This window comes from Trichosurus vulpecula, chromosome 1 (genome assembly GCF_011100635.1).
Source record: "Trichosurus vulpecula isolate mTriVul1 chromosome 1, mTriVul1.pri, whole genome shotgun sequence".
NCBI lineage: Eukaryota > Metazoa > Chordata > Mammalia > Diprotodontia > Phalangeridae > Trichosurus > Trichosurus vulpecula.
In genome coordinates, this window is record NC_050573.1 from 60263617 (window position 1) to 60288963 (window position 25347).

The following is a 25347-nucleotide window of genomic DNA, read 5'->3' on the forward strand; positions in this document are numbered from 1 at the left end:
AGTGCTTTGTGCTAGGAGCACCACAAAAATAGCCTGGACTCCTGATTCCTCACTACCCAAGCCACGTCATAGATCCTGCTTCTCATCTCTGGCCTTCTTTAACAGAGCTCTAGGTTTTCTTCTCAGGTTTCTCCCTTGGCATCGCTCACCTTTGAATGCCACATTGTTGGTGAGGTCTCTTAGTGGTGTTGGTAGTCAATGAGGTCACTTTAGGAGCTTCCTGTGGGCTGGCTGTTTCAAAAGCTGACCTTCTCTTACTCTGGCTGAGGTTAAATAATGATACCATGGTCTTCATTTTTCTATCTATGTGTTTCCTTCAAAATAACCCTGTGCAGCAGACATTAACAATGAAAGGCAGGGCATGGATTATAAAGGAGCAGTGGGTTAGATAGACCATGGAGTTGGTCCATCGGTATATTTATAAGCTAGGCCTGGAATTGAGATCAAATTGGATGGTTTCTTCCCAAAATTGCATGACTTATTTCTCAGGAAAACCTCATTTTATCACTAATAGGTTTCTGCTACATGGTCACAAATTATGAGACGTAGCATGATCTTGAAAGAATCAGTTACACGTGATGCCAAAAGGCAGTGGAGAGATGTGGGCAGCGTATACATACGCAGGCAGGCTGCTGTATTTGACTGATAATGGCATGTGTGGGAGGGGCAGCATAAATTACTTCAAGGATATTTCTGACCAGAGTAAAGCGGGCCAGCCTAAGTGTCATCACTGGTGTCTCCAACTATTAAAAGAACCAGAGGAAAGATCTCGGGAGGATTTATGGGAAGAAATGGACAAAAGCCAGGTAGGATAAATGGAAGGATTGTGGGTGACTGGAGTCCCCCACACCCATGAGATCATGGATCCATTTGAAGCACTCAGAGGAAGGACTTGATCAAGGATTCAAACCCAGCTCTTGTGACTCCCCAATCCTCTCAGTTACTTCCATGAGGCTTTCTCAGCCTGGCACCCCTGGGGAAATCAGATCTCAGAACACATACTCTAGTGCTTAAGGAAAACTTGCAACTGTTTTTCATCATTCTTGAGGGATCTTTTCCTGTTCTGAAAAGAATAATCTTCCCTCTCTACAAAAGGTTTATGGAAGGGCATGTCTGCAAAAAGAGCCCCCTCCCTCCATGCTTTAAGACAACATGTACGTTCAAATATTCTGCAAACACTTCCACCAAGTGTAAAACAAAAAAAATCTAATGACCAGGGAGCTAGCACAGCCTCAGAAGCCTTGGTTTGTGATGAGAGGGCTGAAGACCAGAGAGAAGCACAGACCATGAGAGCTGGAGGGGCCTGTTGGGGACAGACAGAGCCGAACACAGCCAAGCTGCACGAAACCTTAGAGATCATCCGGCCCACTCTTGTCTTACAGCAAAGACCATAGTATTCCAACTCCCAGTCCAGGTCAATGATGAAACAGAGTCAACTCTCCATCATTATCACCAATAAGCATTTATTGAGTACCTACTGTATCAATCACAGAGGATGGACTCACCAATATTTCTTAAAAGTGAGCTGCCCTAGAGTAAGTACATTGACCTGGCCTAATTGACAAACGCATCATATAAAGTGAGGTCCACCTGTGACCAGCAGGCTCCTAGTCACTTGCCTCCTCTGTATGGCACCACAAGGGCACGGGTTTTCCACAGGGAGGGCACATGCTTTCATGTGCTTAGGCAACGGGGACTGTGTGTGAATGTTGATGACACCACTGACCCCCCAGCAGTGAGGATGCCTTGTGTGGAACCCTCCACCTCACCTGGTTCCCAATGGCTGGCATTTGCACAATGGCTTCCCAGAAACAACTCGGCTATTGAGTTAGTCACAAGAGATGGACCTCATGGCCTTGCCCTCAGTCCCATCCAGGTTACAACCCACCTAGGACTCAGCACACCCTACTATGGGACAAAGAGCCACGAGAGGCCTTAGACGTTATCTAGTCCAACACTCACAGATGGGAAAACTGAAGCCCTGTGGAATTAAGTGAAGGGATCTGAGCACAGGCCCTGAGTGCCAATTTGTGGTTCTCTCTATCCACCACACCAGGGTGTCCTGGGTATCTCTGTCACTACCAAGCAGAGACAACAGTATCTATCATCTACGTATTTTATTGACATTTACATGGTATCACAAACAAACAGGGGCCCGGTCCCCTTCTGGTCAGGAGCCCCTCACTGCTTCCTGCCCACAGGGGCCATCGTCACCGCCGGTACCACACCTTGAGTCTCTTCTCCCGTTTGATTTTCTTCTGGAGCTGTAGGATCCCGTAGAGCAGCGCTTCGGCTGTGGGCGGGCAGCCTGAAGGGACACACACCACATGCAGTTACATTATCGGTCTCCAGGCAAGGGATGATGAGGCACAAAGACATTGGACCCTCCCAAGCATTGGGTACTTTATTAAAGCTATTCTAGTGTCATGGTACTCACTCACCCTTAGACTTTTGGGACACTTGGCCCTGTGGCTAACTGTGCATATGATTAATTTAGGTAAAACTGGCTGCTTTCTGGATACAGACAGAGCTTACAATGGCTATGGATCACAGAGGTCACACCACAAGATCCAAGAAGACTTTAAGAGTCCCAACTGGAGGAAGGTGGGAAGTGAGGGGATAAGGAGCTAAGAGACCATAGGATCTAAGCTGGAAGGGACCTCAGGACCTCAAGGAGCTGGGGCAGGGGTTGGGGTGGAAGTTGCGACTTGCCCAAGGTCACAGACATTAGGAGTGGAGCCAGGATCCAAATTCAGATCCTCTGACTTGAAATTTGCTCTTTATAGGAAACCCTGATGACTCCCCCAAAGGCTGGAATTTCCCTTCTGCCTGGAGGTCTTTAGGTGAAGGCTGGCTGGCCAGCTGGAAGGAGTTCCTGCTCACATACAAGTTGGGTCAGCTACCCTCCAAAGTCTTTTCTGGCACTGTGTTTCTGGGATTGGGGAAGAGAGCTCAGCCCCAACTGAGTCAAGGGAGATTCCTAAGGAATCTCCAGTCTAGCAAAGGGAATCAGGACCTTGAGCGAGCTGGACAGAAGAGGTATCCAGGACATGAGACACTAGAGCAGGACTCTGTGCCTAAATGCTGCCTCAATACTACTTGTCCTCTAGGACCATAGGCCTCAGTCCTCACATGTCCACAGAACTAAAGTACCTTGACATGTTCTTATTTTCCCAACAGGCCTCGGAAATAATGGGGGAGGATTATTCTGTCTTCTAGACCAGGGCACAGGCCAGTCTTTAGACGCCAGCCTGGTCCAGCAGGGCTCTTTCCACCCCACCAATGCTACAAATACACTGGCTTACGATGAATGGCCACTTATACTTCAAAAGCACTGGTGGAAGGAAACAAGCAGCTGGTGGCATTTCATGCCAGGTATTCCTGGGAAAGGACAGGAATACCAGAATGCCCACAGGCTGACTGTTATCCCCTAGTGGGAGAATTTCAGAGCTGAAACTGACTCATGTTGGGGGTCTGAATGAAACCACCTCCCAAGAGGTCTTGGAGTGGCACCCTCCCAGGTCTGGATGTTATTGGTGAGATTTCTACTCAGGTATGGACTGGCCAGGATCCTGGTGAGGCCTCTCCCACTCTGAGGATCTATGGCTCAGTAAGTTTGGTTGAACATTTTCCTGAAAGTTCCAGGTCATCATCATGAGTAGCTATCAACTGAACTGGCCTGTAAAAGGGCCTCAGATTTCTCTCCTGCACGGAAGGGCCATCTGAGATCACGTGTGCTTTTTTTCTATAGCCTTCCTGTCTCTCTCTTTGAGGGCAGTGTTCACTTCCTGCTGCTCCAAGGTCCCCAAGCCCCTTGCCTCCTCCTTCTGCTGCTGTGACCCAAGGGCACGTAGCCAGAACTATGTGAAGAGTAAGAGGCAGCAGCCTCTATGAAGGCCTTTGACCTCGTCTCAGCACCAGGAGTCTCTGACATCCACTTGGGGAGCTCCAAGAACCTTTTGTGCTTCTTTTCTGAATTTTGACTCGAGAGCAGATAATGATTTTGGCTCTTCAGTGACCAGGTACTGGTCACCCGATACGAGAGCTAGAAAGGAACTCGGAATCTTCCAGACTAAACTTCTCATTTAGATGGGAAAAGGGAGGCACAGAGAAGCTCTCCGGCCATCATTTTACAGATGAAGACACAGAGGGCCAGTGTGGGCTGGACCTGTCCAAATCCCCACAGCCAGTAAAAGCAAAGGCAGCATTTGAACCTAGGTCCTAACTACAAGTTCCCCACTCCTTCCACTATCTCTTGGTGACAAGTCAGTAACAAGCCAGTAAGGCACTGCTATATCTGCATGTAAACAGGTTATAAAAGGCTTCTGTTAAGAAATTATGAAGGTTTTAATGTGCCAAAGGCCTGCAACAAGTACCTCAAGTTTGCTGTATAATTAAGCTTAGTACCCATATTCTCACATAATTAGACTTCACTCGTTTACCCCTGGCTTTCTGAATGACCTTGGGGGAGTCACTTCCCTTCTGTGGTCCTCAGTTTCCCCCTCTGTAAAATGTTGGTGACAGGAAGGAGCCAGGGTCAACTACGAGTCTCTTCTAGTGTTACAAGACAGGGCACAGCTGAGCTGGGCTCTGGGGTATGGCGGCTAAGGGCGAGCTCCTCTACCTGGGACATAGATGTCCACGGGCACGATGCGGTCACATCCTCTCACTACAGAGTATGAGTAGTGATAATATCCTCCACCATTAGCACAACTGTTAAGAAAAAAAGAGGGAATCGTAAGAATTATCTCCCAATTCCAGAGCACTTCAGGTGTACACAGAAACTGTTCATTATGATTGTGAGATAGAGCCAGTATAATGGGCTATGTGGCCCAGTGGATCCAGGCCAGAGTCAGGAAGACCCAAGTTCAAATTCTGTCTCAGACACTTACTAGCTATGTGACCCTGGGTCTCCCTCAGTTTCCCCTTTCTGTAAATTGGAGAAAATGAAAGCACATAGCTCTTGGGGCTGCTTTGTGAAGATCAAATGAGACAGCCCTACGAAGTGTTTTGCAAAGTTTGATGTATCACACAGATGCTACTAACAACAATAAGGATGACTGTAATTGTGACTCACACACCCATCTTCCAGGTGAAAAAACTAAAGGGCAGAGTGATTATGTGACAACCACGGTCACATGAGTTGGAACATGATTCCAACAGGCCCTCCTGACTGTGAGCCCAGGTGTCTCCCCAGTATGCACGCTTGGGGCCTGCTGGCCTCACATCAGAGCCCAGCAACCCACACAGAGCATGTCCAACAAACTAAACTCGCCCAGGAGGCAATTTCACTCCCGGGCGTGGAAGCCTTCATGGGTGACTAGAGGAAAACTGCTCAAAGGAACCCTAACTTTGCTGGGCCATAGCCCAGGAGTGGCAGCTACTCAGGGGATTCACTGAGTATTATTCAGCACCTACTCTGGGCTGGCTAACTCTGGGCTACATGCTGGGGGCACACATGCACAAACTGGACCAGAGAGGGGCTAGCTTTCCAAATGCTCCTTGATAGTTTGGAAGGACTCAGACAGTCCTGGGATTTCCTAGTAACAGATGCCAAGAGAGTCCTCACGCCACGCACTGGCCCCACTGGACCGTTCTCATCATATTTCCTGGTCATGAACCCTTTGCCAAACTGGTCTCCTTGACATCACTTAGTCTGTTGTGCTCATTTCTTCTTGCCAGCCCCCATGCATGTGTGCGCACATGCATGTGTGTATAAAATACACACACACACACCACTATCCACCTCCTCCCCCATCCCACCTGAACCCTCCCTTGTAATGAAGAAAAGCTGTTAAGCAAAAATAAGCCATACAGTGACCACAAATGATGAGGGATGCAGAGTTCTGCCCCTGTGGACACTTCCCCCCCAACATTTTCTCTGAGCTGCTCCCAATGGCTCTTCGTGGGGTTTGAGTTTCTCTAGAACAGCTACGACATTTGATTGTTATTCTCACTAGCCCTGGGACAGGCTGTCCAATTCCCACCTAGATAAAGAACTCTCAGTTTTTTTGGAAGCTGGCTGGAACTAGTACAAGCTGACCCCTGGACTCACTGTCCCTTGATATCCAAGGTCAGAGGGAAAAGATTAATTCTTCTTGAGCAGAGAAGATAGTTAGCAGGACAACAAGAAGGCACCAGGGAAGGAGGGAGCAGGAAACAGGGACAGATTTAAAATGATGCAAATGGGATTTTTGTCCCCCTGGCTTTTCTCTTCTGATGAGCACAAAAGTGCTCAATGTCTCCAAAGGGGAGCTGCAGCTCATAAGGGCTTAAATCAAATGCTATGGTCTTGTCAGTCTCCTGTGTTTTGATTCCATCTGCCTATCTTGGGTGGTGTCTCCACTCGCAAGTTCCCCTGTTCCAACCTCAACACTAGGTTCCTTTAGAAAGCCTTTTCTACCCAAGTCGATGGGAAGACCTGAATTCCTTCAGCACTTACAGAATCTCAGCCTGTTAGAGAAGGAATCTCAGAGACCACCAATACCACCCTATCATTTTCTGAGACCTAGAGGGAAGAGTGATTTGCTCAATATTATGCATACAGCTAATTGTTAGAGTTAGGACTTGAACTGGGTTTCTGATCCCATGCCCTGAGCTCCTTCTAGACCCCATGCTCCCTCACTCCATAGTTGGGAGGTTTTTATAGCACATATCTATTCCATTTGTGGGCTTTCTTTCCAGCATGAATTTTGTGATATCTGATAAGGTGAATGCTGTGGTTGGCACATTTTCTACCCTCATGACCCTCAGAAGCGTCTCCTTCCCTAAGGGGAGTCTTATTTCATTTCAAACACTGTCTGAGGCTCTTTCCATGACTATTATCATTGTGGAGAATCTTCCTGACAAGGCTCTTCTTTGATGGAAAAAGAAGTGACTCCAGACTGAAGCTTCTCTCTGTCTGCTGCGCAGCTGATGGCAAGCATCATCTGTGTCTGCTACTGCCCTGGATCGCTTCCTAGCAGTGACTTTTACAACTAGTCTCACATCTATGGGGGCTTATGATGGTTTGCAAGGTATTTCCCTCACAACAGCCTCACCAGGGAGGTAATACATATATTCTTTTTCTTGTTCTCCAGATCAAAAAATGAGGATTCATGAGATTTAAATGACTTACCATTCCTACAGCTAGTAAGTGTCCAAGGCAGGATTTGAACCTCAGCCTCTCTTGACCCCAGCCCTATCCTTCACATACCATCTAGAGCCCTATCCACCACACCACAATGCCTCTCTTCTTACTTTCCTGGAATCTCTCTTTAAATTCACATCCTCATGCTCTCCCACCTCCAGCCCTGGGCACCATTTCTCATTTGTCTTTCTTGGGGTGATCATTTTGGAGAAAATCCCAGTGTGGAGCTGATGATGCCCTGGCTTCTGGCATAGGCTCCCACTATCGTGATAGCCTGTGTCACATATTTCACACTTTGATACCATTCTGCAGGTGTTTCTTGGACTCCCCAATGAGAAAGGAACTTCTCAGGAGAGACCAGGGGCTCATGGGTAGCTTTTGCATTCCCTCACTGCTACTGGTATAGTAACACTGCTTTCTTTGTGATTCAGACCCTAGTCACAGAGAAAGGCAAAAACTGGTATCCATCCTGCACTTACCTTCCCATGGAGACTACGTAACGGGGCTCGGGCATCTGGTCGTATACCTGGAACACAGACAAAGCCGGCCATTTTACTGTCCTCTCCCTGCATAATTAACTTCAGCTGCTCCCAGAGCGTAGCATATTGCCCCCTTAAGGATCAGAGGGTGATACCCGGTAGAGGGCCACTCAGCCTATGGGGGTCTGCGACATTCTACTACCTCTGACAGACCTACAACCTGATCCCAACACTCCATCCTGGAGCCCAATCCATACCATTAATTACTCAGCCTCAATCTGAATGCCTTGGAATCCTGCAGCAATCTCAAGGGAACCTTTTGATTCTCAGGGGTCCCATTTTCTCCCAACACAGATCACAGAGAGTTAAGACACATCCAGCTGGCAATCATTGAGCCCTTCGTCAGACAGCTCTCTGATGCTTTTGGTAAAATCTACTTATTCCTTGCTGAACAAAAATTTCCTCTGCCCCCATTAAGGCTGGACCTGGGCTCTCTCAGGGTGTGACAGGCATTTTTGGCTTTCTCAACATCGGGGGTGAGAATGGGGGGGGGGGGAAGGGGCGGTGTTACCTTTCGGAGAGCTGGGGCCATTTTGTTGGTGAGAGTGCCGGCTACAATCATCACATCTGACTGACGTGGGCTGGCCCGGAACACCACCCCAAAGCGGTCCATGTCGTATCGGGGAGCTGCCATGTGCATCATCTCCACAGCACAGCATGCCAACCCAAAGGTCATGGGCCACATGGAACTCTAAAGAGAGAAAAAGCTCACTAAGTTTTACATGACAGCCTTAACTGAGGCAGGAAGTGCCTTGTAGGGCAATCCAGGTAACACATGCTGATGAGGTGGGGAATGAAGGACATTCTGGGTCTAGGATCACTTGGGGTGGGGGAAGCAGTCATACTATGAGTGTTTCAGGGATACAGATTTTTGTCTCAGTGTAAGAAATTCCTAAGAATTAAGAGCTATCTGAAAGAAGGTAGCAAAGCAGCCACAGTGCCAGTCCTGGAATCAGGAGGACCTGAGTGTGACACTGGAAAAGTCATTTAACCATTTGCCTCAGTTTCCTCATCTGTCCAATAATCTGGAGAAGGAAATGGCAACTCACTCTGATACCTCTGTCACAAAAATCCCCAAAGGGGTCATGTTGGATACAACTAACTGACTAATGAAAAAAAAAGGCGGTGACTTCACAGGTTCCTTGCAGGGAGAATTCCTGCATTAGGCAGGGAGCTGGGTTAAGACCTTGGAGCGCCTTCCCATTCTAGGCTGGTATAACTCTAGAACATAAAAAAGAGATGAAGAAAGCAGGCTTTCCCCTTTCTGAAAGAACCTCTACCTACAAGAGATACTAGTAATTTTTTGCAAACTAAAATCTTGATCAACCAAACTGCATGAGGATAGTCTGATTAACTGGATTCTCAAGTTTAATTCAGGGTTAAGCAAAAAAAACATTTTTCTTGCAAGAAAAATCCATCTAAAATATTGTACTCCTTTCAATAAGGCTAGAAAGGACATCAGGGTCCAACATCTTTATTTATCAAATGATGAAACAAAGGCCCCGAGCAGTGACCCGGCTAAGCCTATGTGGCCAAGAGGCAGCAGGGCCAGAAGGTGAAATCAGGCCCACTGACTCCAAGCTCCCCGCTGTTTTCACTAAACCACAAAGCCCGGCAAGTGCAATTAAACCTGCCTTTGCTCACCAAGTCTCCTGAAAGTCCTCAGGGTCATGTCTTTTGCCTTTTCTTTTTTTTCAGCATCACTACAGTCCCCCATCCCTCCCACCCTCCCTCTCTCTGAGAGCCATCTCAAATGGTATTTCTGAAGACAAAAAAATAATCAACATTATTGATCAATATATCAAAGAATTCTGAAAATACACCCCTTCTGGACTTCCACCTCGGCAAAGGGATGGAGTAGTGTGTCCTCAGATATCTCTTCTTTTCAACCATGCTTTGAACATTCATTTTCATTTGAAAAGACTATCAAGTCATTGAATCACAGATCAGCAGAGCTAGATGGGACCTCAGAAAGAACTTCCTCATTTTCCGGATGAAGAACCCAAAGCTCCAAGAGGGGGACTTCCTCCAGGTCACACAACAAACCAGGGGAAGATCTGGGATCAGAAGCCAGGTCTCCTGGCTCTCAGCTCAGGGCTTCTACCACCTGACCCTGTAGGTGTAGCTGTGGGTAAGGGCTTCAGTCTATGCCAGCTTCCAGGGGATTGTTTCTGAATATAACTCCGTGATTTAGCTTTCTTTCATAAAAGACAAGCCCAGAAAAATGTTCTCTCACTGACATTGTCTAGTTGCTTAGATGCCAGGTAAACTGGAGTTTACTATACCTGGAGATCTACAACTGTAAAGATAAAAGAACAAGACAACTATTATAAAGCAACCATAAAAAAGTAACCGGTGCTTTAAAGTACAAGCAAATGCCATAAGGTTAAACCTTGGTTCCCCAAGCAAAAGTATGTAAAGGGAAGCTTATGTTTGGCCTCTCTCCTCTGCAGGAGGTAGGGGGCAATGGAGAAAGAGAAACAGGGACCCACAGGACAGCTTGGGCAGGATTTCAGTGGCAGAAATGTACAGGGAACAAGCAAGGCACACAAAGATCGAAACTCTAGAAAGTGAATTTGACCTTCAGAGGTTTGGATAAAGACCCTGAATTTTATGGGATGAAGGCAAGTGTTTGAAGAATGGAATTCAAATCCTGCAAGTGTGTCCCTTGCCCTCCTTTGTCACTTACGCTCCCTTTGGTTTCCTCACTTGTAGAAGGAGGATAATAAAAGCTTCGACCTCCCTGGGTGAGGAGGATCAACAGACCTAACACTTACTGAGAGCTCTGCAAACTCTGAAGTGCAGTAGAAAGCTCGCTACCATTATTATTAACAGTAGGATGTACTCATGCAAAGAAATTTAGGAACCAGAGCAGGGGAGCTTGATGAAAACATGTGGGTGGCGGTAAACTGAGACAGAAACAGAAGCCTGCTGGGAACATTCTACAAAGAGAAGAAACAGATGAATTCAGGAGATGGAATCACAGGCAGGACCCCAGAAGATCACTGGGGAGGGATGGGGCTTTCAGTGGTCCCAACCTCTGCTGGAGCTCAGAGCACCTAACAATCTTCCTGACTTGCCTGACTTCATCCTTCAAAAGGAGGAAGCACCAAAGCAGAGAACGTCTATCCTGCATCAGGCTCTCTCCAACATGGTAGAGGATTGGTGCTAGGGGGAAATGCTGGGAACACTGCAGGGAGGTGACTGCTCCATTGGAGAATGTGGGGTAAAGGAGGAAACTGGGGCATTGTGTGACATGTACCCTAGGTTGGGGGGACAGACTTCAAAGGACTCAGAGAAATGATAAGGGAGGACTGCATAGATTACAATGCTACAGGCAGTCAGCTGAGGGGGGATGAGAAGGTCTGAAAAATAACATCTGGAAAACACAAAGAAAACATTTGGATAAGGTAGGAAAGGAGTAGTTGTCTAAAGAGATCAATGTGAAGGCCCAAGGAACTCTATTAATCAACTTGGATTTTTGAAAGTCACATACAGAAAATAGAAACAAAGGTAGGGAGCAGAGGATGAACACAAAGTCATGGCACAGTCCTGGAAAAACAGCATCGGGAGGAAAAAAGAATAATGTTTGGAGACAAGCTGATACTGTCGAGGAAAGCTAAGAACCAAAAGATAATTTTACTTTTTAAAACTGTATTGGGGAAAAGGGGAACAAAGAAAGGATAGGGCCGCTGCTTGGATGGCTCAAATCAAAAGCATTTACTAAGCCCTGCTAGTGCCAGGCCCACAGAATGATACAATCTCTACTCAAATGGGAAGGGGGAGCCAAGTACACCTACAGTGCCAAATGTAAGTAGATCGAAGTGATTCAATCGACGGAAGCCTGGGAGGGAGGGATAGCACTGACGTCTGGGAGTGTCAGGAAGGCAGAAAAGGCTTCTAGGCCTGGGAGGTCTGAGGACTGATGGCCTGAGAAACAGAGAGAGAGAGAGAGAGAGAGAGAGAGAGAGAGAGAGAGAGAGAGAGACACACAGAGAGACAGAGAGCGCGAGCACCAGAGCACGAGCACAGGAGAATCAACCACCTACTGCCCTGCTTCTGTTTCCTCTGTAGAGGAGACTGATTCCTGGACTGAAAAGGACAGAACAGGGATGACTGCCAGGGGAGAGGATACCCAAAAGAAGCCAGGAGAGATTGAGAAAGGACCTAGCTAGCTGGGATGAGTTCCAGACACCTGGCCCACACAAAGGAATGGAAGTGGGAACTGCTAAGCCACTGCCAAATCTGACAGGCAGGGGAGAACAGAGTACCATGGAGGAACGTTGGCTCTGGAGGCAGAGCAGCTAGGTTCAAATTTCACCTCTGAAGCTTACTGCCTATATGACCTTAGGCAAGTCACTTAACATCTTAGAGTTGGTTTCTTCATTGGCGAAAGGAGGGGGTTGAACTAGACAGACGTGAGGCTCCTTCCAGGTCAACATCTGTGACACTGCAAGAGAAATAGCCTAGGCCTAGAGGGAAGCAATATCCTGCTTTTCCAAAAAGGGAAGAGAGTAGATGCTGCAAACTACAGGACAATAAGCTTGACTGCAATTCCTGGAAAAACTCTAGTGTATGTTGTTGAAGGGAAGGCCAGTGAACATTTAGAAAAGTAAGCAGTGATCACAAGAGTCATCATGGCTTCAGCAAGAACAGATGAAGGGGTTACTAGTCTGGCAGGTCACAGGAATCCAGCAGCCAACATCGGACAAAGTCTCCTCTGCTCTTCTTATGGACAAAGTGGAGAGATGTGGACTCCATTACAGTTAGATTGAAAGGGTCTGAATGGTGGGAGCCCCAAAGGCAAACTAATGGTTTGATGGCAGGAGGTCTCCTGTGGACGGCCCTAGGGAACTACGTTTTCTTCAATGAATTCGATAAGGACAGTGATGGCTTGCTTCTCACACTTGCCCCCATGGAAGACGTAGGGACTCCATGCTGAATATGGGCACACATTCCATTTGACGTATAATAACAGCTACATTCACACTGGCTTGCACGGTACTTTACGTGTATATAATCTTATCTGTACAAAAAATCCTGTTATCACTGCACCCATTTTACAGGTAAGGAATTGAAGCAAAGAGAAGTTATAAATAAGTGACCTGCCATAGGCATACGGCTGGTAAACATCTGAGGCAGGATTGGAACTCGGCTCTTCCTGACATAAGTCCTTCGCTCTATCCACTCCACTGCCCACCCACCTCGCTCAGGCAAGGGAAGCTGGCTCCCTGTGGCAGGGGGGTCTAGGTGCAGATTCTCCCGGCGGGCCTTTGGGGAAGAAAGACCGGTCTGGTGGGGACTTACCCGTCGGGCCCAGTTGATCAGGTCATCTAGCTTGGTGATCACATACTCCCCCCTGCTGCTCGGGAGTGAGGAGGATTTGGGGACTACTGCCCCACTCTTCTTTCCCTCTGGGACAGGGCTGAGAAAGGGGGACACAAACACAAACTGAGATGTACAACACCAAGAGGAAAAATCCTCAATCAGGACACCGCCGAAAAGTGGAGCACGTGAAGCTGGTGTATACTGCTGACCTAACTGGACTACCAAGCAGGGGATCAGAGGATGGTGGGAAGACCAAGGTCACTTGTTTCATCCTCGGCCTACTAAGCCTCTGGCCCAATTTAAGGCCCAACTCTGGCTCTACTCTGAGAGCCCTCCAACCCTTGAGGAAGCACCCCAACATGGACCTCAGACAGAGAACAGACTACAGGCAGCTGACCGTGAATGAATAATTCTGGTTACAGGGCGAACTAGGAGAGAGGACTGGTTCAGTGCAAATCTATTTCATTCCCCTCCCCCACCCAATCCTTCCCCAACAGTCCTGGGGTACTACACGAGAAAGAGTGCCTGTGATGCTCATGGGAGATGCTTGGAACAGGAGAAAGAATGGACAGGCCTCTCCTAAGAAGCTACCTTTTACCTGCTTGCTTCTGTCACCGAACTCTGATGGAGCAGTTGAACCTGAAGGGCTGTGCTGGGCCTGTTCAAAGGAACAGTCAAGAAGCAGGAGAGAATTCCACATCAGATCCCACCAAGGAACATAGGAATCACTGAGTTCACTGTCCTCTCAGCTCATCTCCCTACATATATGGTCCAAGCTATCTAGATGTCTGATTCAATTTTCAGTTGTCACAGATTGTCACAGGATTGTCGATTGGGCTGAGTTCACATCTTCCTAAAGACCATCTCTGATAATGTTCACTGCCCTGCTCAAAAACCTTCAATGGCTTCCCAGGGCCCAGAAAACAAATTCTGAGTTTTATACCTATGGTTCTGACTTATCTTTCTGGCCTTATTTCCTATTTTCCCCCTATAGCCACCATTACTTTCAGTCAAAAGGTACTTCTTGCCTACCCCCTCAACGTGCCTTGGGCACTCCTGCCCCTGTATCTCCTCTGGTGCCAGAATGAACTCCCACTAAGTTTCGATGTAATACTGGGCAAGTGAGTAATTTCCCCCAGGACCTTAATCTGTACTTCATCTGTAAAATGAAGAGGCTGGACTACAAGACTGCCAAATTCTCTCTGATATCTAAAATTCTGATTCTTTCTCTGCTCCCATAAAAATACTGTAATGTTCTGGTTGGTAAAACATCAGAAATCACGGTACTCACCGAAAACTAAACAATCCATACCGGGCCAGGCGAGGAACTGAAGGGAGAAATCACAGGCAAAAAGAACTTTAATAGCATGCAATTTAATTACTGCAAAAACTAATTACAATGGCATAATTATCATCACGCCCAAATTGTTACAAGATCCAGAGAGAAAGGCCCTCAGTACACAGGTAGGTGATCTATGGGAGGGTTATGGGAAGACAAGGACAGGGCCAGAATCGCCGAGGGACTTCCTTCCAGGCTCAGCCCATGCGTTACCTCCTAGGGGAAGCCTTTCCTGATGCCCTAATAATGGTACCCCCTTCCTTCCCTGTTTATCCTGTATGTTCTGATCTATACACACCATCTTCTCTCTTAGGATAAAAGCTCCACGGAGGCAGAGGCTGTCTGCTTCTTCATATCTAGAACCCAGTAAAGCATTTATTTAATATAAAGCCTCGTAAAAAAAGATTGTTGGTTTAAAGTAGAACCAAGGGACATAGGGTTAAACTTTGGTTTCCCAAGCCAAAGTCTGCAAAAGCAACGCCACGTTCAGACTCACTCTTCTGGAAGGGGGGCGAGGAGTGAAGAGAAATGAGATAGGGGATGGTCCGGGTAGGATTTCAATGGCACAAATGTATGGACCACGAGAACAGCAAACTGGGGGGCGGGGGGGGGGTTTGGATAAGGGCGCTGGGTCTTTCGGGAGGAGGCAGAGGGATGGAAGGAGACACCGCCTAGCTGTTTGAGTGTGGACAAATAATTTCGTTTCGGCCGGCACGACACGGCTCTTTAAAGTTTGGAAAACGTTTTACAAGTATTATTTTATCCTCTCAACCACCCTGGGAGGTAAGCGCTATTATTCTCCCCATTTTACCGAGGGGGAAACTGAGGCAGAGAGCGGTTCAGTGACTTTCCTAGGGTCGTACGGCTAGGATCTATGTCTGAGGTCGAATATGTACTCAGGTCGTCCGGCTGCTGCGAACCCTAATGACCGCCCTTCAAAGGTTACATAGGGCTGCATGCGGTGGTTACTCCCGGCCCCGGGCTGCTGCGGACGGTAATGACCGCCCTTCAAAGGTCCCTGGGAAGGAGAAGCGGGACTCAAATCCGGGGCTCTCCCTTTAAGGCGAGCTCGCAAGGCCGGGTAGCACGGTCACGGCCGCCCCTGCGCTTTCGGCCAGGAGGGAGAGCACCTGGCCCAGGTGAGTGGCTGTGCAGAGATTAAGGGCCGGGGTCACCGGCGTGGAGGTCAGAGGTCCGTGCACAGGAGTTCCCGGCTTCAACCATAATTTTAAATAACAATTCAATGCTACCTACACTTAAGGATGCAATAAACACGGACTGGCACCACAGTGTGAAGGACACCCCCCCCCCATCCCCCCCCCGTCGGCCGGTGCCCACGGGCAGCAGGGGTCGCGGCTCGGCAGCGCGCATGCGCCGCTCGCTCCCCTCCCCCGGGAGCCCTGAGGGCCGAGATCGGACAACTCCTCCAGGCTGGGGGTGGGGTAGGCGGCTCTCTACGGCTGCCCGCCCGGCCTCGGCGAACGCTATCAGGAGGGGGTCCTCGCCGCCCCTCGCCCATGCCCCAGCCCGGGTTCTCGCTCCGCTCACCCGCTAGCGCCGCCGCCATCTTGTACACAGCCTTCAGACGACCTCCCGGGTCCTCCGCTCTAACCGTTCCGGGTCGGAGGGGATGGGCGGCGGAAGTGTCTGGCTGTGTGTTCCGTGAGTGTGACAGGCAGACGGGGGAGGGGAAGGAGATGGGGAGTGCGCCTCCCAAAGAGGCCCGGCGCCTCAAAGCGGCCACCCGAGCCTCGCGATTCCGAGTTCCACCGCCTCCTGGCCCCTCTTCCCCGCGGGCCCCTGGCGAACCCCACCCCCACCCCGGGGCGCTAGGATTGGCCTCGGGGAGGCTCCTGGGTGCTCTGCTGATGCGGCTCGCGCAACCGATCTGAGAGAATGGGGCAGACGTTACTACCTCTAACCCTCCCTCCCGCATCCTCGGCCGGGCCCTTGCTCCCTCCCTCCATCAGCCTTTAAATTCTCGCCCTGTCCCCCAAAGGAGCCGGTCCCGGGGTCCTCGGTTCGCAGCCCAAGGTTCTGGGAAATCTTACCTGTGAGAAAAAAGTTCCGCCGCGTCCCTGGGTGGGCTCGAACCACCAACCTTTCGGTTAACAGCCGAACGCGCTAACCGATTGCGCCACAGAGACAGAGCTGGGAAAGCAACTCCGGCAGCCCCTAGTCATGTATGCTGTAACTGTGCCTGCGCTGGAAGCCTGAGCACCCAAGGCTGCAGCCGTAGGAGCTCAGAGGGGAACTTTCGGGGCTGGAGCATGGAATCTCAGAGGGCACCTTAGAACAGAGAATGCCAGACCAGGGAGGGCTCCTAGAACCCAGAATGGCAGGGATGGCAGGGCCCTTAGAACTCATAAAGTCAGCTAGAAGAGAATCTTGGAAAGTAGGATATCAAAATTGGAATGGCTCTGAGAACATGGGATGTCCGAGCTGGGAGGGCCCTTGGGACGTGGGATGTCAGAGCTGGAAGGGACCTTAGAACATTGATGGTCAGAGATGAGAAGGGATATCCCAAGTGGGAAGGAACCGGACCTTTTAGATGATCTCTTCCAATCATCTGGTTTTACCCTGAGTTTCTATAGTACTTTCAACTTAATGGGGAAAAAAATCCTTTGGGAGCTCCTGACAGTGCACTTAACAGAAACAGGATTGAAGGAAAGAGGGGCCCAGAAGTGTCATCTTTCACTGAATGAGGATAGTGAAAGCATCGTTTTACGCAGCCGAAATAGCTCAGTTGGGAGAGCGTTAGACTGAAGATCTAAAGGTCCCTGGTTCGATCCCGGGTTTCGGCAGAAATTTTGGTGGGTGACTTCTCCGTGCCTGTCCCGTTTAGACTGACCTCCTTTTACTTGTAAAGGAAGATTTGTTTACGCCGTTACCGCCAGGTGTGGAATGTCTCGCTTTATTCATCACTCCTGTCTTCTCAAAGGGAAATCGCGGCCGCCCCTCTTCCAAACCTCCCTTCACTCCCTCCGAGCGCTCCGCAGTCCGGACCTCGGCTTCCTGCAGTCCAGCTAGGGTCGCAGATTGGAATGTGACCTCGGATCTCCAGGAGAGATAGTCATGGTCCCAGGAAGGGCCGCGATCCAACGAATCCAATAAACATTTATGAAGCGAGTGGAAAGACCAAGCAGAAGCAGCATCCACCTTTAAGAGACCATCGGGAAGATCCTAGTCCCTGTCTTGGCAACATGACCACCGTGGGCAGGTGAACTCTGCCCTCCCAGGCTGTTTCTGGCCCCTGTGCAGTGGGAATAAGAATGTTTGCCCGGTCTGCCCTTCAGGGTTGCTAAGAGGAATGGCTTTACTTTCTGGAGCAGGCTGTGTATGGATGGCAACATTAGCATTTAAAAATCCCTCCTCTAAGAAGCCTTCCCTGACTACCTCCAGTTCTGCGCTCCAGCTGCTGCGGCTGCACGTACAGCTGAGTGTGATTCTCTGGTGTTTTTCCTGGGTCCAGCCCTCAATCTGGAGTCAGAGCCCCGGGTTTCTGGGCCATTGCAAACTGCCCCTGTGAGCTCCCTCGAGCCTCTGCGGCATGTCCAGTCCTTCCTAATCCGGCTCTGGCCAGATGAACCTTCTGGGCTTGACCCTCGGCCCCGTGACTCTGACATCTACCCAACCTGAGCAGTTCGTGGTCCCTGTGCCTGGTGCCTTGCCCAAAGTGCCCGACCTCGCCTCTCCTCCTTCTAGACGGAACTCACGCGTCACCTCATACACGAAGCAGGCGCTGACCCCCAAGCCGGCAGTCGCCTCACCCCAATTACTCCATGTACATCTCTCCCTAAAATACAGGCTCCTCGATGCCAGCGACGGTGTCATTTGTGTCTTAGCAGGGGGCTTTCCTACGTGTCTGTTCTGTCGGCAAGGCCCAGGATTGGGAATGGGCGGGTTTGGGCTTGAATGCCAGTTCTGCCCCTACCACCTATGTAACCGTGGCCAAATCACTTGCTTCTCTGCTACCTACGTTATTTCTTCATCTCTAAAACCAGAGTTTGGACTAGAGGGCCTGTGAGATCCCTTCCAGCTTACAAATTATACCTACGAACGATCTATAAAACACTAAACACACCCAGGTGTGCTTAAAATTAAGCTTCCTTGAAAACACGTATTTCTTACTCAATTACTCATCTACTAGCTTCTCAACTATAAAACGGGAATACAGAATATATACATATGTATATGCATACTATATATATACACACACATACACAGAGAATATTGATCTTAAGTAACATGAGGTTCAAATATTGCCGTATAAATGCCAACTATTACCAATGATCTTTGATATTCTTCCCATTAAAAATTCCAACAGTTGGTCCCCCTCACCCCAACAAAAAAAGACCACAAACTGTATCAATTATCTTTTAATTTTGCATGGGGACAGTAGAGACAATTACTTTGCACTTTTAAAATGTCACACATCAAAATACTTTGGAATGACCAGAATTTTTTGCATTCTGACAGATTCCTTACACACATGCATGCAGGCGAGATCACTCGAGCGCACACACACATGACCTTGTTATCTAAAGCAGTATGATTTTAGCACAGCATTAAAAATGGTTATGGCACCACCTCCAAAGTCAGTGTCGTTTTTATCAGTACAAGGTGAATGCTTTTGAACTAACCAATTTCAACTGGAAATGATTAGTTAATTTGTCTAGGCTTCTTCCATAAGAAGAGACGAAAGCTTTGCTATAAAGACAAGTGCCCCTGCTGCAAAACCACTGTGGGAAATGTGGGAAGCTTATTCTCCTGACATAAGAAATCTCTATCTCCCCTTGTCCTATTTTTTCCTGTGTTTGGCTTTGGGATGAAGAGGGCTCTTTTTTTATTTGTCCATGGATGAACTGTGGTACACAATTTCAAACACTGGTGAGAGCTGCACGGCAAGATCTTTTCTGATCTGTAAATGGCTCTGCAGCTGTGTATCCAGACTAGTTACTAATTCACATTCCCTTGGAATATTAAGATGGAGACTGAGGAGAAAATGTATTTCTCTATGCTTGAAGAAGAGACTGATGAGAGGATATGGAGGAAAGTCAAACAGATGAAGGACAGTGGCTGCTGACTCTCAGACCTTTGAATAGAGGAATTTATTTAGTAGGACCATAAACACTGAAAATACTTAAAGCAATTCATTTGAATTAAATGGCAAAGGAAGGTGAAATTATAAAAGAAAAAACCTTAAAAATGCGATTTCTTTTTAGACTTGATTTTACTCAAGCGTATTAAGGAAGGAGGCTATTTACAAGCACACATATTCCCTAGGTTGTACAAAAAGAACAGCATTGAAATTAACTCACATTTCTCTTTCTACTTTGTATACTTAAAAATGCACTTTGAAAATGGTTACAGCCCATTATAAGTTATCATTGGCTTATAATGATCTTGGTGTGACTCAGGCATGTGCAAATTATGTCCTCTCTCAAAAAAGAAACAGTAACAGTGACAAATTTTTAGTGCAGTTGCCCAATTAGAATTATATTCACATATGCTTATTAACACAAGACTAAAGTATATTGAGACTAAGAAAATAGATGTCTTCTCTCTGCCCCCTACCCCACTCCCAAATCCAAAAATACAATTTTTAAGATTCCCTAATCACTGTTAAGGGAAAAAAAAGATATGTATAGAAATTTCATATATATACATATACTCTCTAACAAATACATTTGTTTATATATACGCATAAACATGTGTACATGTACATATATAGCAAGTCTATGTGCAATTCATCCATACTAGGATATAAAATTATACCGAGTATTTATACCACATTTTAGCATTCATATTCACACGAACAATCTGAAAAATATATTTAACTTCTGTACATTTCAAGTCCACAGAAATCAAACTCTATCTCTAACTGGGCCTGAATAACTCATTAGTTTGAGTTTTTTGTTACCAGCAAGATGGTCCTTCCTAAATTTGAATGGCCCAAACCTATTAGAATCTGAAGATTGGACTGCTTATTTCCAGGGTCTAGATATCAATGGCTGTTCTCAGTGAGAATGCAGAATGAAGAATGCAATTGTTTCTAATACTAACTTATCCCCCAACAAATGATCTAGATAAGCCTTAAAGAAGAGTGTTTGACTTTCCTATAATGCATTACCCAGAAAGCCTGTGGGGATCAAACTAAGATGATCCGGTCAAATGAACCAGTCTGCTGATACAATGAAATCTAGCTGTCACAATGCCTGAAACCAAGGTTTGCCAGGTTAAGATTCTGTCATAGCCAAAAAATGGAGATGCACATGGGAAGGTGAGATAAGTAGTGAGAGAATCTGGCCTGGGGCTATCAAAATGGTTGACAATACAGTGTAATTTCATTCAGTCACACATTCTTGAAAAATGCATGATTTGTAAGCATTCATAGATCCATTCTCACTATGGATTACTTGGAAAAGCTCCATTTAAAATAGTTATGATAATACTGCAACTTAGACTTTCTTGCACACACAATTGTGGTTATTCTGTTAGTAATAAGAAAACATCTCTGACTCAGGTTTCACCTCTTGGAGGTAATTTCTTTCCAAAATGAATATAAAGAGAGTAGGGGCAGGGAGAATATTTAAGAGGAAGCCCAACATATTGAATATCAATGAAGCAATATTTTAAAAAGATTGATGTTTATGGAATTACATATCCAAAACCTGGATTAAAACAACAACGCTTTTTAAAGACTGATACCAGTGATTTCTTTCAATATCAAAAAATCAATGTGTAACTTACACTAAATAGGACAGCACAATAGTAACCAGAAATGCTACAAAATATGTCCGTCTCTTCAGACATTAATTACCCAGCAATTACAAATTTCAAAAAGGGATAGGAGTAGGAAACTGGCCTGCAGTATGTTATAAAAATAGAAATGCACACTACAGACTACTTTTGTAAATGGCCTTTCTGAGGAAAGAATCCCTGAAAATTCATAAGCAGTGCCACAGAACACATCCAAGGGATATATACTCCCAAACCAACAACAGACATATCCAAAATCAGTAAGAACTAAAAACACTTTGAAAGCTCCCATTTCCACAAAATATATTTATAATATAAGGAGAATTTTATACAGAAAAATCTCTTACTAACTATACCTATGAGTCAACTTAGAACACAAAGGTTTCCTGTTATGGTTTTGACACATCTGGAGATACTGCCGGAAAAGCTGGTTCAGTCTTCATCAATGTAAGTTCTTTGTTTTTTCTCTAAAAGTTCTTTATCAAACATTTCTCTTTCCCTGAAAGAAACAAATACTGAGTCAAGATTCTTTTACATCAAAGGATATTTCATTTTAAAACTCTTCTATGAATTGTGTCATCTTTAAAATAATCCAACTCTTCAATAAAAGAATCATAAACCACTAAAATATTTGCTCATGATTCATTAAGAATCATAACCTCCTTGAAATAATGTTTATGATTACATAAATGTTTTTCTCCTAGTTTATGAAGTACGTTCCCCAAAGGAAATCAATAGGGCTTGGATCAGAAAACAGGGACCTGAGCTCTCCCTCTGCCACTTCCCAGCTGTGTGACTTTCACAAAATCACTTTCTTGTTTGCAAAATAAAAAGCAAGCTACTTCACAAGGTGGTAGCAAGGATGGGTTTAAAGTATGAAAAGTACTTTGGAAGGATAAAGCTCTATGTGCATTTTAGATTGCAGGATCAACGACCAAATTTGGTTATCGATCTATAATATGATACTACATATGACACAACCAATTTATTGTATATTCATTCCATGGCATCCTTAGACTAATACATAGCGCAAATGTATGGCATAAAACCATCACCCAAGTATCAAACATAATTAATTCTCTTGCCTATTTCTTTACTTTAGCTGTTCATTATAGTTACTTCAAAACATAAAGTTTAACTTAAAAATAGGTGTTGCCTATAAAGAATCACTACCATTTCCATGGCACTTTTAAAGGTTCACATAAGGACCACAAATATTATTATCCCCATTTTCTAAAGGAGGAAACAGAGGCAGCAAAGGGGTATAGGCTTTCAAGCTAATAACCACTTATTAAGTACATACACAGTGCTGTGCTTGGTGATGGTGGACAGATGCTCTCAAGCTAAAACTGAACAATTTATTGTCTGCAAGGAGCCTGGAATCTACCACTTACCCAGAGTCCCAAAGCTATGAAGTAGCAGAGTAGGGCTCACATGAACATCTGCTGACTTCAAGTCCTGCTGCTTTATCCACTATGTTAAGCTGCCTCCCTAACTCCTGAGAATGTTTAGGTCCTGCCAAGTGAGGAAACAATCTCTGAAAAATTTTCAAATTGTCTGGATGAAGCAGTTCAGGGACACATTCCAAGAGAAAGAAGGGAACGAATAGGCCAACGTAATGCTGAGGCTGGCAGCAGAATGCGTTCAGAGGGCCTTGGGATTTTAGCAGTGCAATAGACCTTGGAGGTTCTCAGCCCAACCTTCTCATTCTATAGATGTGGAAAACGAAGGCTCAAGAAGTGAGGGGCTGGAGCCCGAGGTTACCCAGACTGCACAGACCTAGAGCTGGAAGAGAAGGAGAACAGCTTCAACTTCAGTGCTTTTCCCACAAGCCCATGGCGCTGTCTTCAAGAGAAGGGGGGAAACGTAGGTTAAGTCTTGGCTTTGCAACTGTCATCTTGATGCTTACTACCAGTGTGACCTGGGCCCAGTTTCTTAACCTCCCTAGGCCTCAGTTCTATCATGTATCAAATGTGTAGGAGTAAAGACTAGATTGCCTCTGAGGTCCCTTCCATATTGAGATCTAGGATCTTAGGTCTTGAAGCAAATGGAGAAGTCTGTTACTCAATCTCATCTGTAATATGAGAGGTTTAGATAAGATTCCTTTCCAATTTTTTGTTATTCTTCACTAAGATTAACAATCGTCTCATAAAGAAGTCAAATTTAGGTCCATGGGGCACTTTGACATCCAGCTCTTCTTAACTTAAAGAAAAGAGTTTCCCAGAGTTATTCAGCCTGCCCAAATTCTACTTGGCCTAAAAGCTCTGCAATGGCTAAATATTTTTGGCAGTGAGACCTCTTAGCTGATTAACCATCCATAATGGGTAAGTAGGCAACCATTTTCAGAAATTACACAATAAGGCTATGACTATATGATTTAAGAATTTCAAACTCATTTCTTTCCTAGCCATCTGTTCAGTGAAATAACCAATAACCTAATTATCTATGATTCTGACCTCCCTATTCGACATGTTAAAAAAAAAAAAACTTCTACTTAAGACTGACCAAATTAGGTTTCTGTCTTCAGTCTGTCACTTGGCTTGTATTTATAGGCCACCTGACAGGCATTGGAGAGGAGCCCAAAGACTCGATTAGGGATTGTGTCCATTAGCTCCTAATTAACTAGCTGGACATTAAATTCAAGACTAAACACCCCAATTTTCCATAATGTTTTGAATAAACATTCTGCCTGGCTGATCTGGACCATTAGGAACTAAACAAGAGCATTTTCTGAACCAGTTCCAAAAGATTTGCCTGTTATAAGTCAATATACAATGGGGCCAAAAGTAGACTGGTAAATGCTTAACAACTGGCTCTCTGAGGAGAAGGGGGGCCAGGGTAGGGGAACATATGCACAACATTTTAAAGTTTAATCTGCATTAACATTCTCTCATCAATAATAGTAAGCCTAGACAACTAACAAAACAACAAACCAAACCCTGATTTTAGAGTTTGCTGATTTCCGAAGTATAAATGCTCACACTGGACAAGAGACTCTCAGGAGCTGGTTTGAGCTGGCTCCAGCATACCCTCAATGGGACCATTCCTATCTCAACCGTGTGATTCCCTGAGAAAAATGAACCCCACTGGAAACCAAAGAGGTAGGAGATCTAAGTATTTACTAGTCCTGACTTGTTTTCTTTTATCCTTAACCTGAACTAATTCTTGTTTCCAAAGTCACAAAGAATGGTGGTTCTATGAATCAGACATTTGGACTACAGCAACATCACTGCCTAATGTTAACCTGAAATCAGGTCTTCCTTATTCCCAAGGCCGGCTTTCTCTTTACTACTCTATGCTGTGCTCTTCTTAATTTGTGAAATTCACAAAATAAATTGACTCAAAATATCAGAGGAAGGAATAATTTGCAACAATATAACAAACTATACAGAAAGCAAACCAACAATTAGGGAAGTTAAAGGCTGCCACATTGCAAGCACTAGCTCAGATAACAACTATCTGATTTTCATGTTGGGTGACCCAGCAAATGGTTGTTACAATAGATTAAGGATCTTAATATTTGTTGGGGCATGCTTATACCTTTCAGAGAGTAGAAAAATAGAGGTCATTTAAAACAAAATTATAATAACTGATGGAAACAAAGAATTTGGAAATCAATCTTTAAATGGTGTGCAAGTATTGCCAGTCATACCTTCTGCTCACAGATGGTCCTTTTATATACTTCTCTTCGGCTGTCTGGTAGTCTATTTCATCAATTGCAGATATTGCATAAATGACTGCCTGCAAAAGATAATGCCATAATACTTCATCACACTTAATGGTAAAGGGGAAACACCACAGCCTGAATTACCCCCAATGTTATTTTGATGAAGTTTGGTAATTAGTTTACTGAACATATGAGTGTTTCTGTGGATATTTTTAATTTCTCTTTAAATAAGGAATTCACATTAAGAAGTACCTGATAATATTATTCTGATCATTCCCAGATTCTCGGGGTTGAGGGGGATCTAAGAGGTCATCTAGTCCAACCTATTACTGAGCAGGAATCCCTTCAAGTACATTTCTGATAGATGCTCACTTGGCCTTTGCCTGAACAATACCATTGACAAGGAACTACACCAAGGCAGGGGATTCCTATTTAGACCACTCTAATTTTTAGTAAGCTTTCCCTCATATTGAACTGAAGTCTGCTTCTCTGTGATTCCCTCATACTGCTCCTAGTTCTGCCATATGAAGCCAAGCAGAATAAGTCTAATTTTTTTTTTTATAATGGCTTAAAAATACTTGAA

General features: G+C 45.8%; 2 protein-coding genes and 2 non-coding genes across 11 annotated transcripts in view; 1 reads left to right on the forward strand and 3 right to left on the reverse strand.

The window, feature by feature from the left end:
• Positions 1-1443: 1443 nt before the first annotated feature.
• Positions 1444-15973, reverse strand: NDUFS7 (NADH:ubiquinone oxidoreductase core subunit S7). Its single transcript, XM_036741263.1, has 8 exons — positions 15884-15973; positions 14288-14324; positions 13595-13654; positions 12976-13093; positions 8180-8359; positions 7609-7655; positions 4625-4713; positions 1444-2308 (listed from the first exon to the last, which is right to left on the reverse strand). The coding sequence occupies exons 1-8, from the start codon at positions 15900-15902 to the stop codon at positions 2211-2213; spliced, it is 648 nt and encodes a 215-aa protein (XP_036597158.1). The 5' UTR covers positions 15903-15973; the 3' UTR covers positions 1444-2210.
• A 435-nt stretch (positions 15974-16408) lies between these two features.
• On the reverse strand, positions 16409-16482 carry TRNAN-GUU. Its single transcript has one exon. It is a non-coding gene; the product is annotated as a tRNA-Asn (tRNA).
• A 584-nt stretch (positions 16483-17066) lies between these two features.
• TRNAF-GAA lies at positions 17067-17139 on the forward strand. The gene has a single exon. It is a non-coding gene; the product is annotated as a tRNA-Phe (tRNA).
• A 1560-nt stretch (positions 17140-18699) lies between these two features.
• The window catches only part of PWWP3A (PWWP domain containing 3A, DNA repair factor), a 32141-nt gene continuing 25493 nt past the window's right edge, over positions 18700-25347 (reverse strand). For 7 of the 8 annotated variants that reach the window (XM_036754552.1, XM_036754561.1, XM_036754578.1 and 4 more), the window contains 2 exons: positions 24750-24838; positions 18700-21596 (listed from right to left, as the gene is read on the reverse strand). In XM_036754552.1, the coding sequence (XP_036610447.1) occupies positions 21530-21596; positions 24750-24838 (156 nt within the window). In that variant the 3' untranslated portion in view covers positions 18700-21529. Of the gene's footprint in view, positions 21597-22491; positions 22883-24749; positions 24839-25347 lie in introns of all 8 variants that reach the window. The other variant, XR_005010182.1, reaches the window with a different exon arrangement.

What these genes read in the sequence shown, in the direction of transcription:
- NDUFS7 (XM_036741263.1), bottom strand. An exon ending in TGATCAACTGGGCCCGACGG is followed by an intron (nt 8,360 to 12,975) that starts GTAAGTCCCCAC and finishes TTCTCTCTTTAG; the next exon opens with AGTTCCATGTGGCCCATGAC. An exon ending in TACGTAGTCTCCATGGGAAG is followed by an intron (nt 4,714 to 7,608) that starts GTAAGTGCAGGA and finishes TTTTCTTAACAG; the next exon opens with TTGTGCTAATGGTGGAGGAT.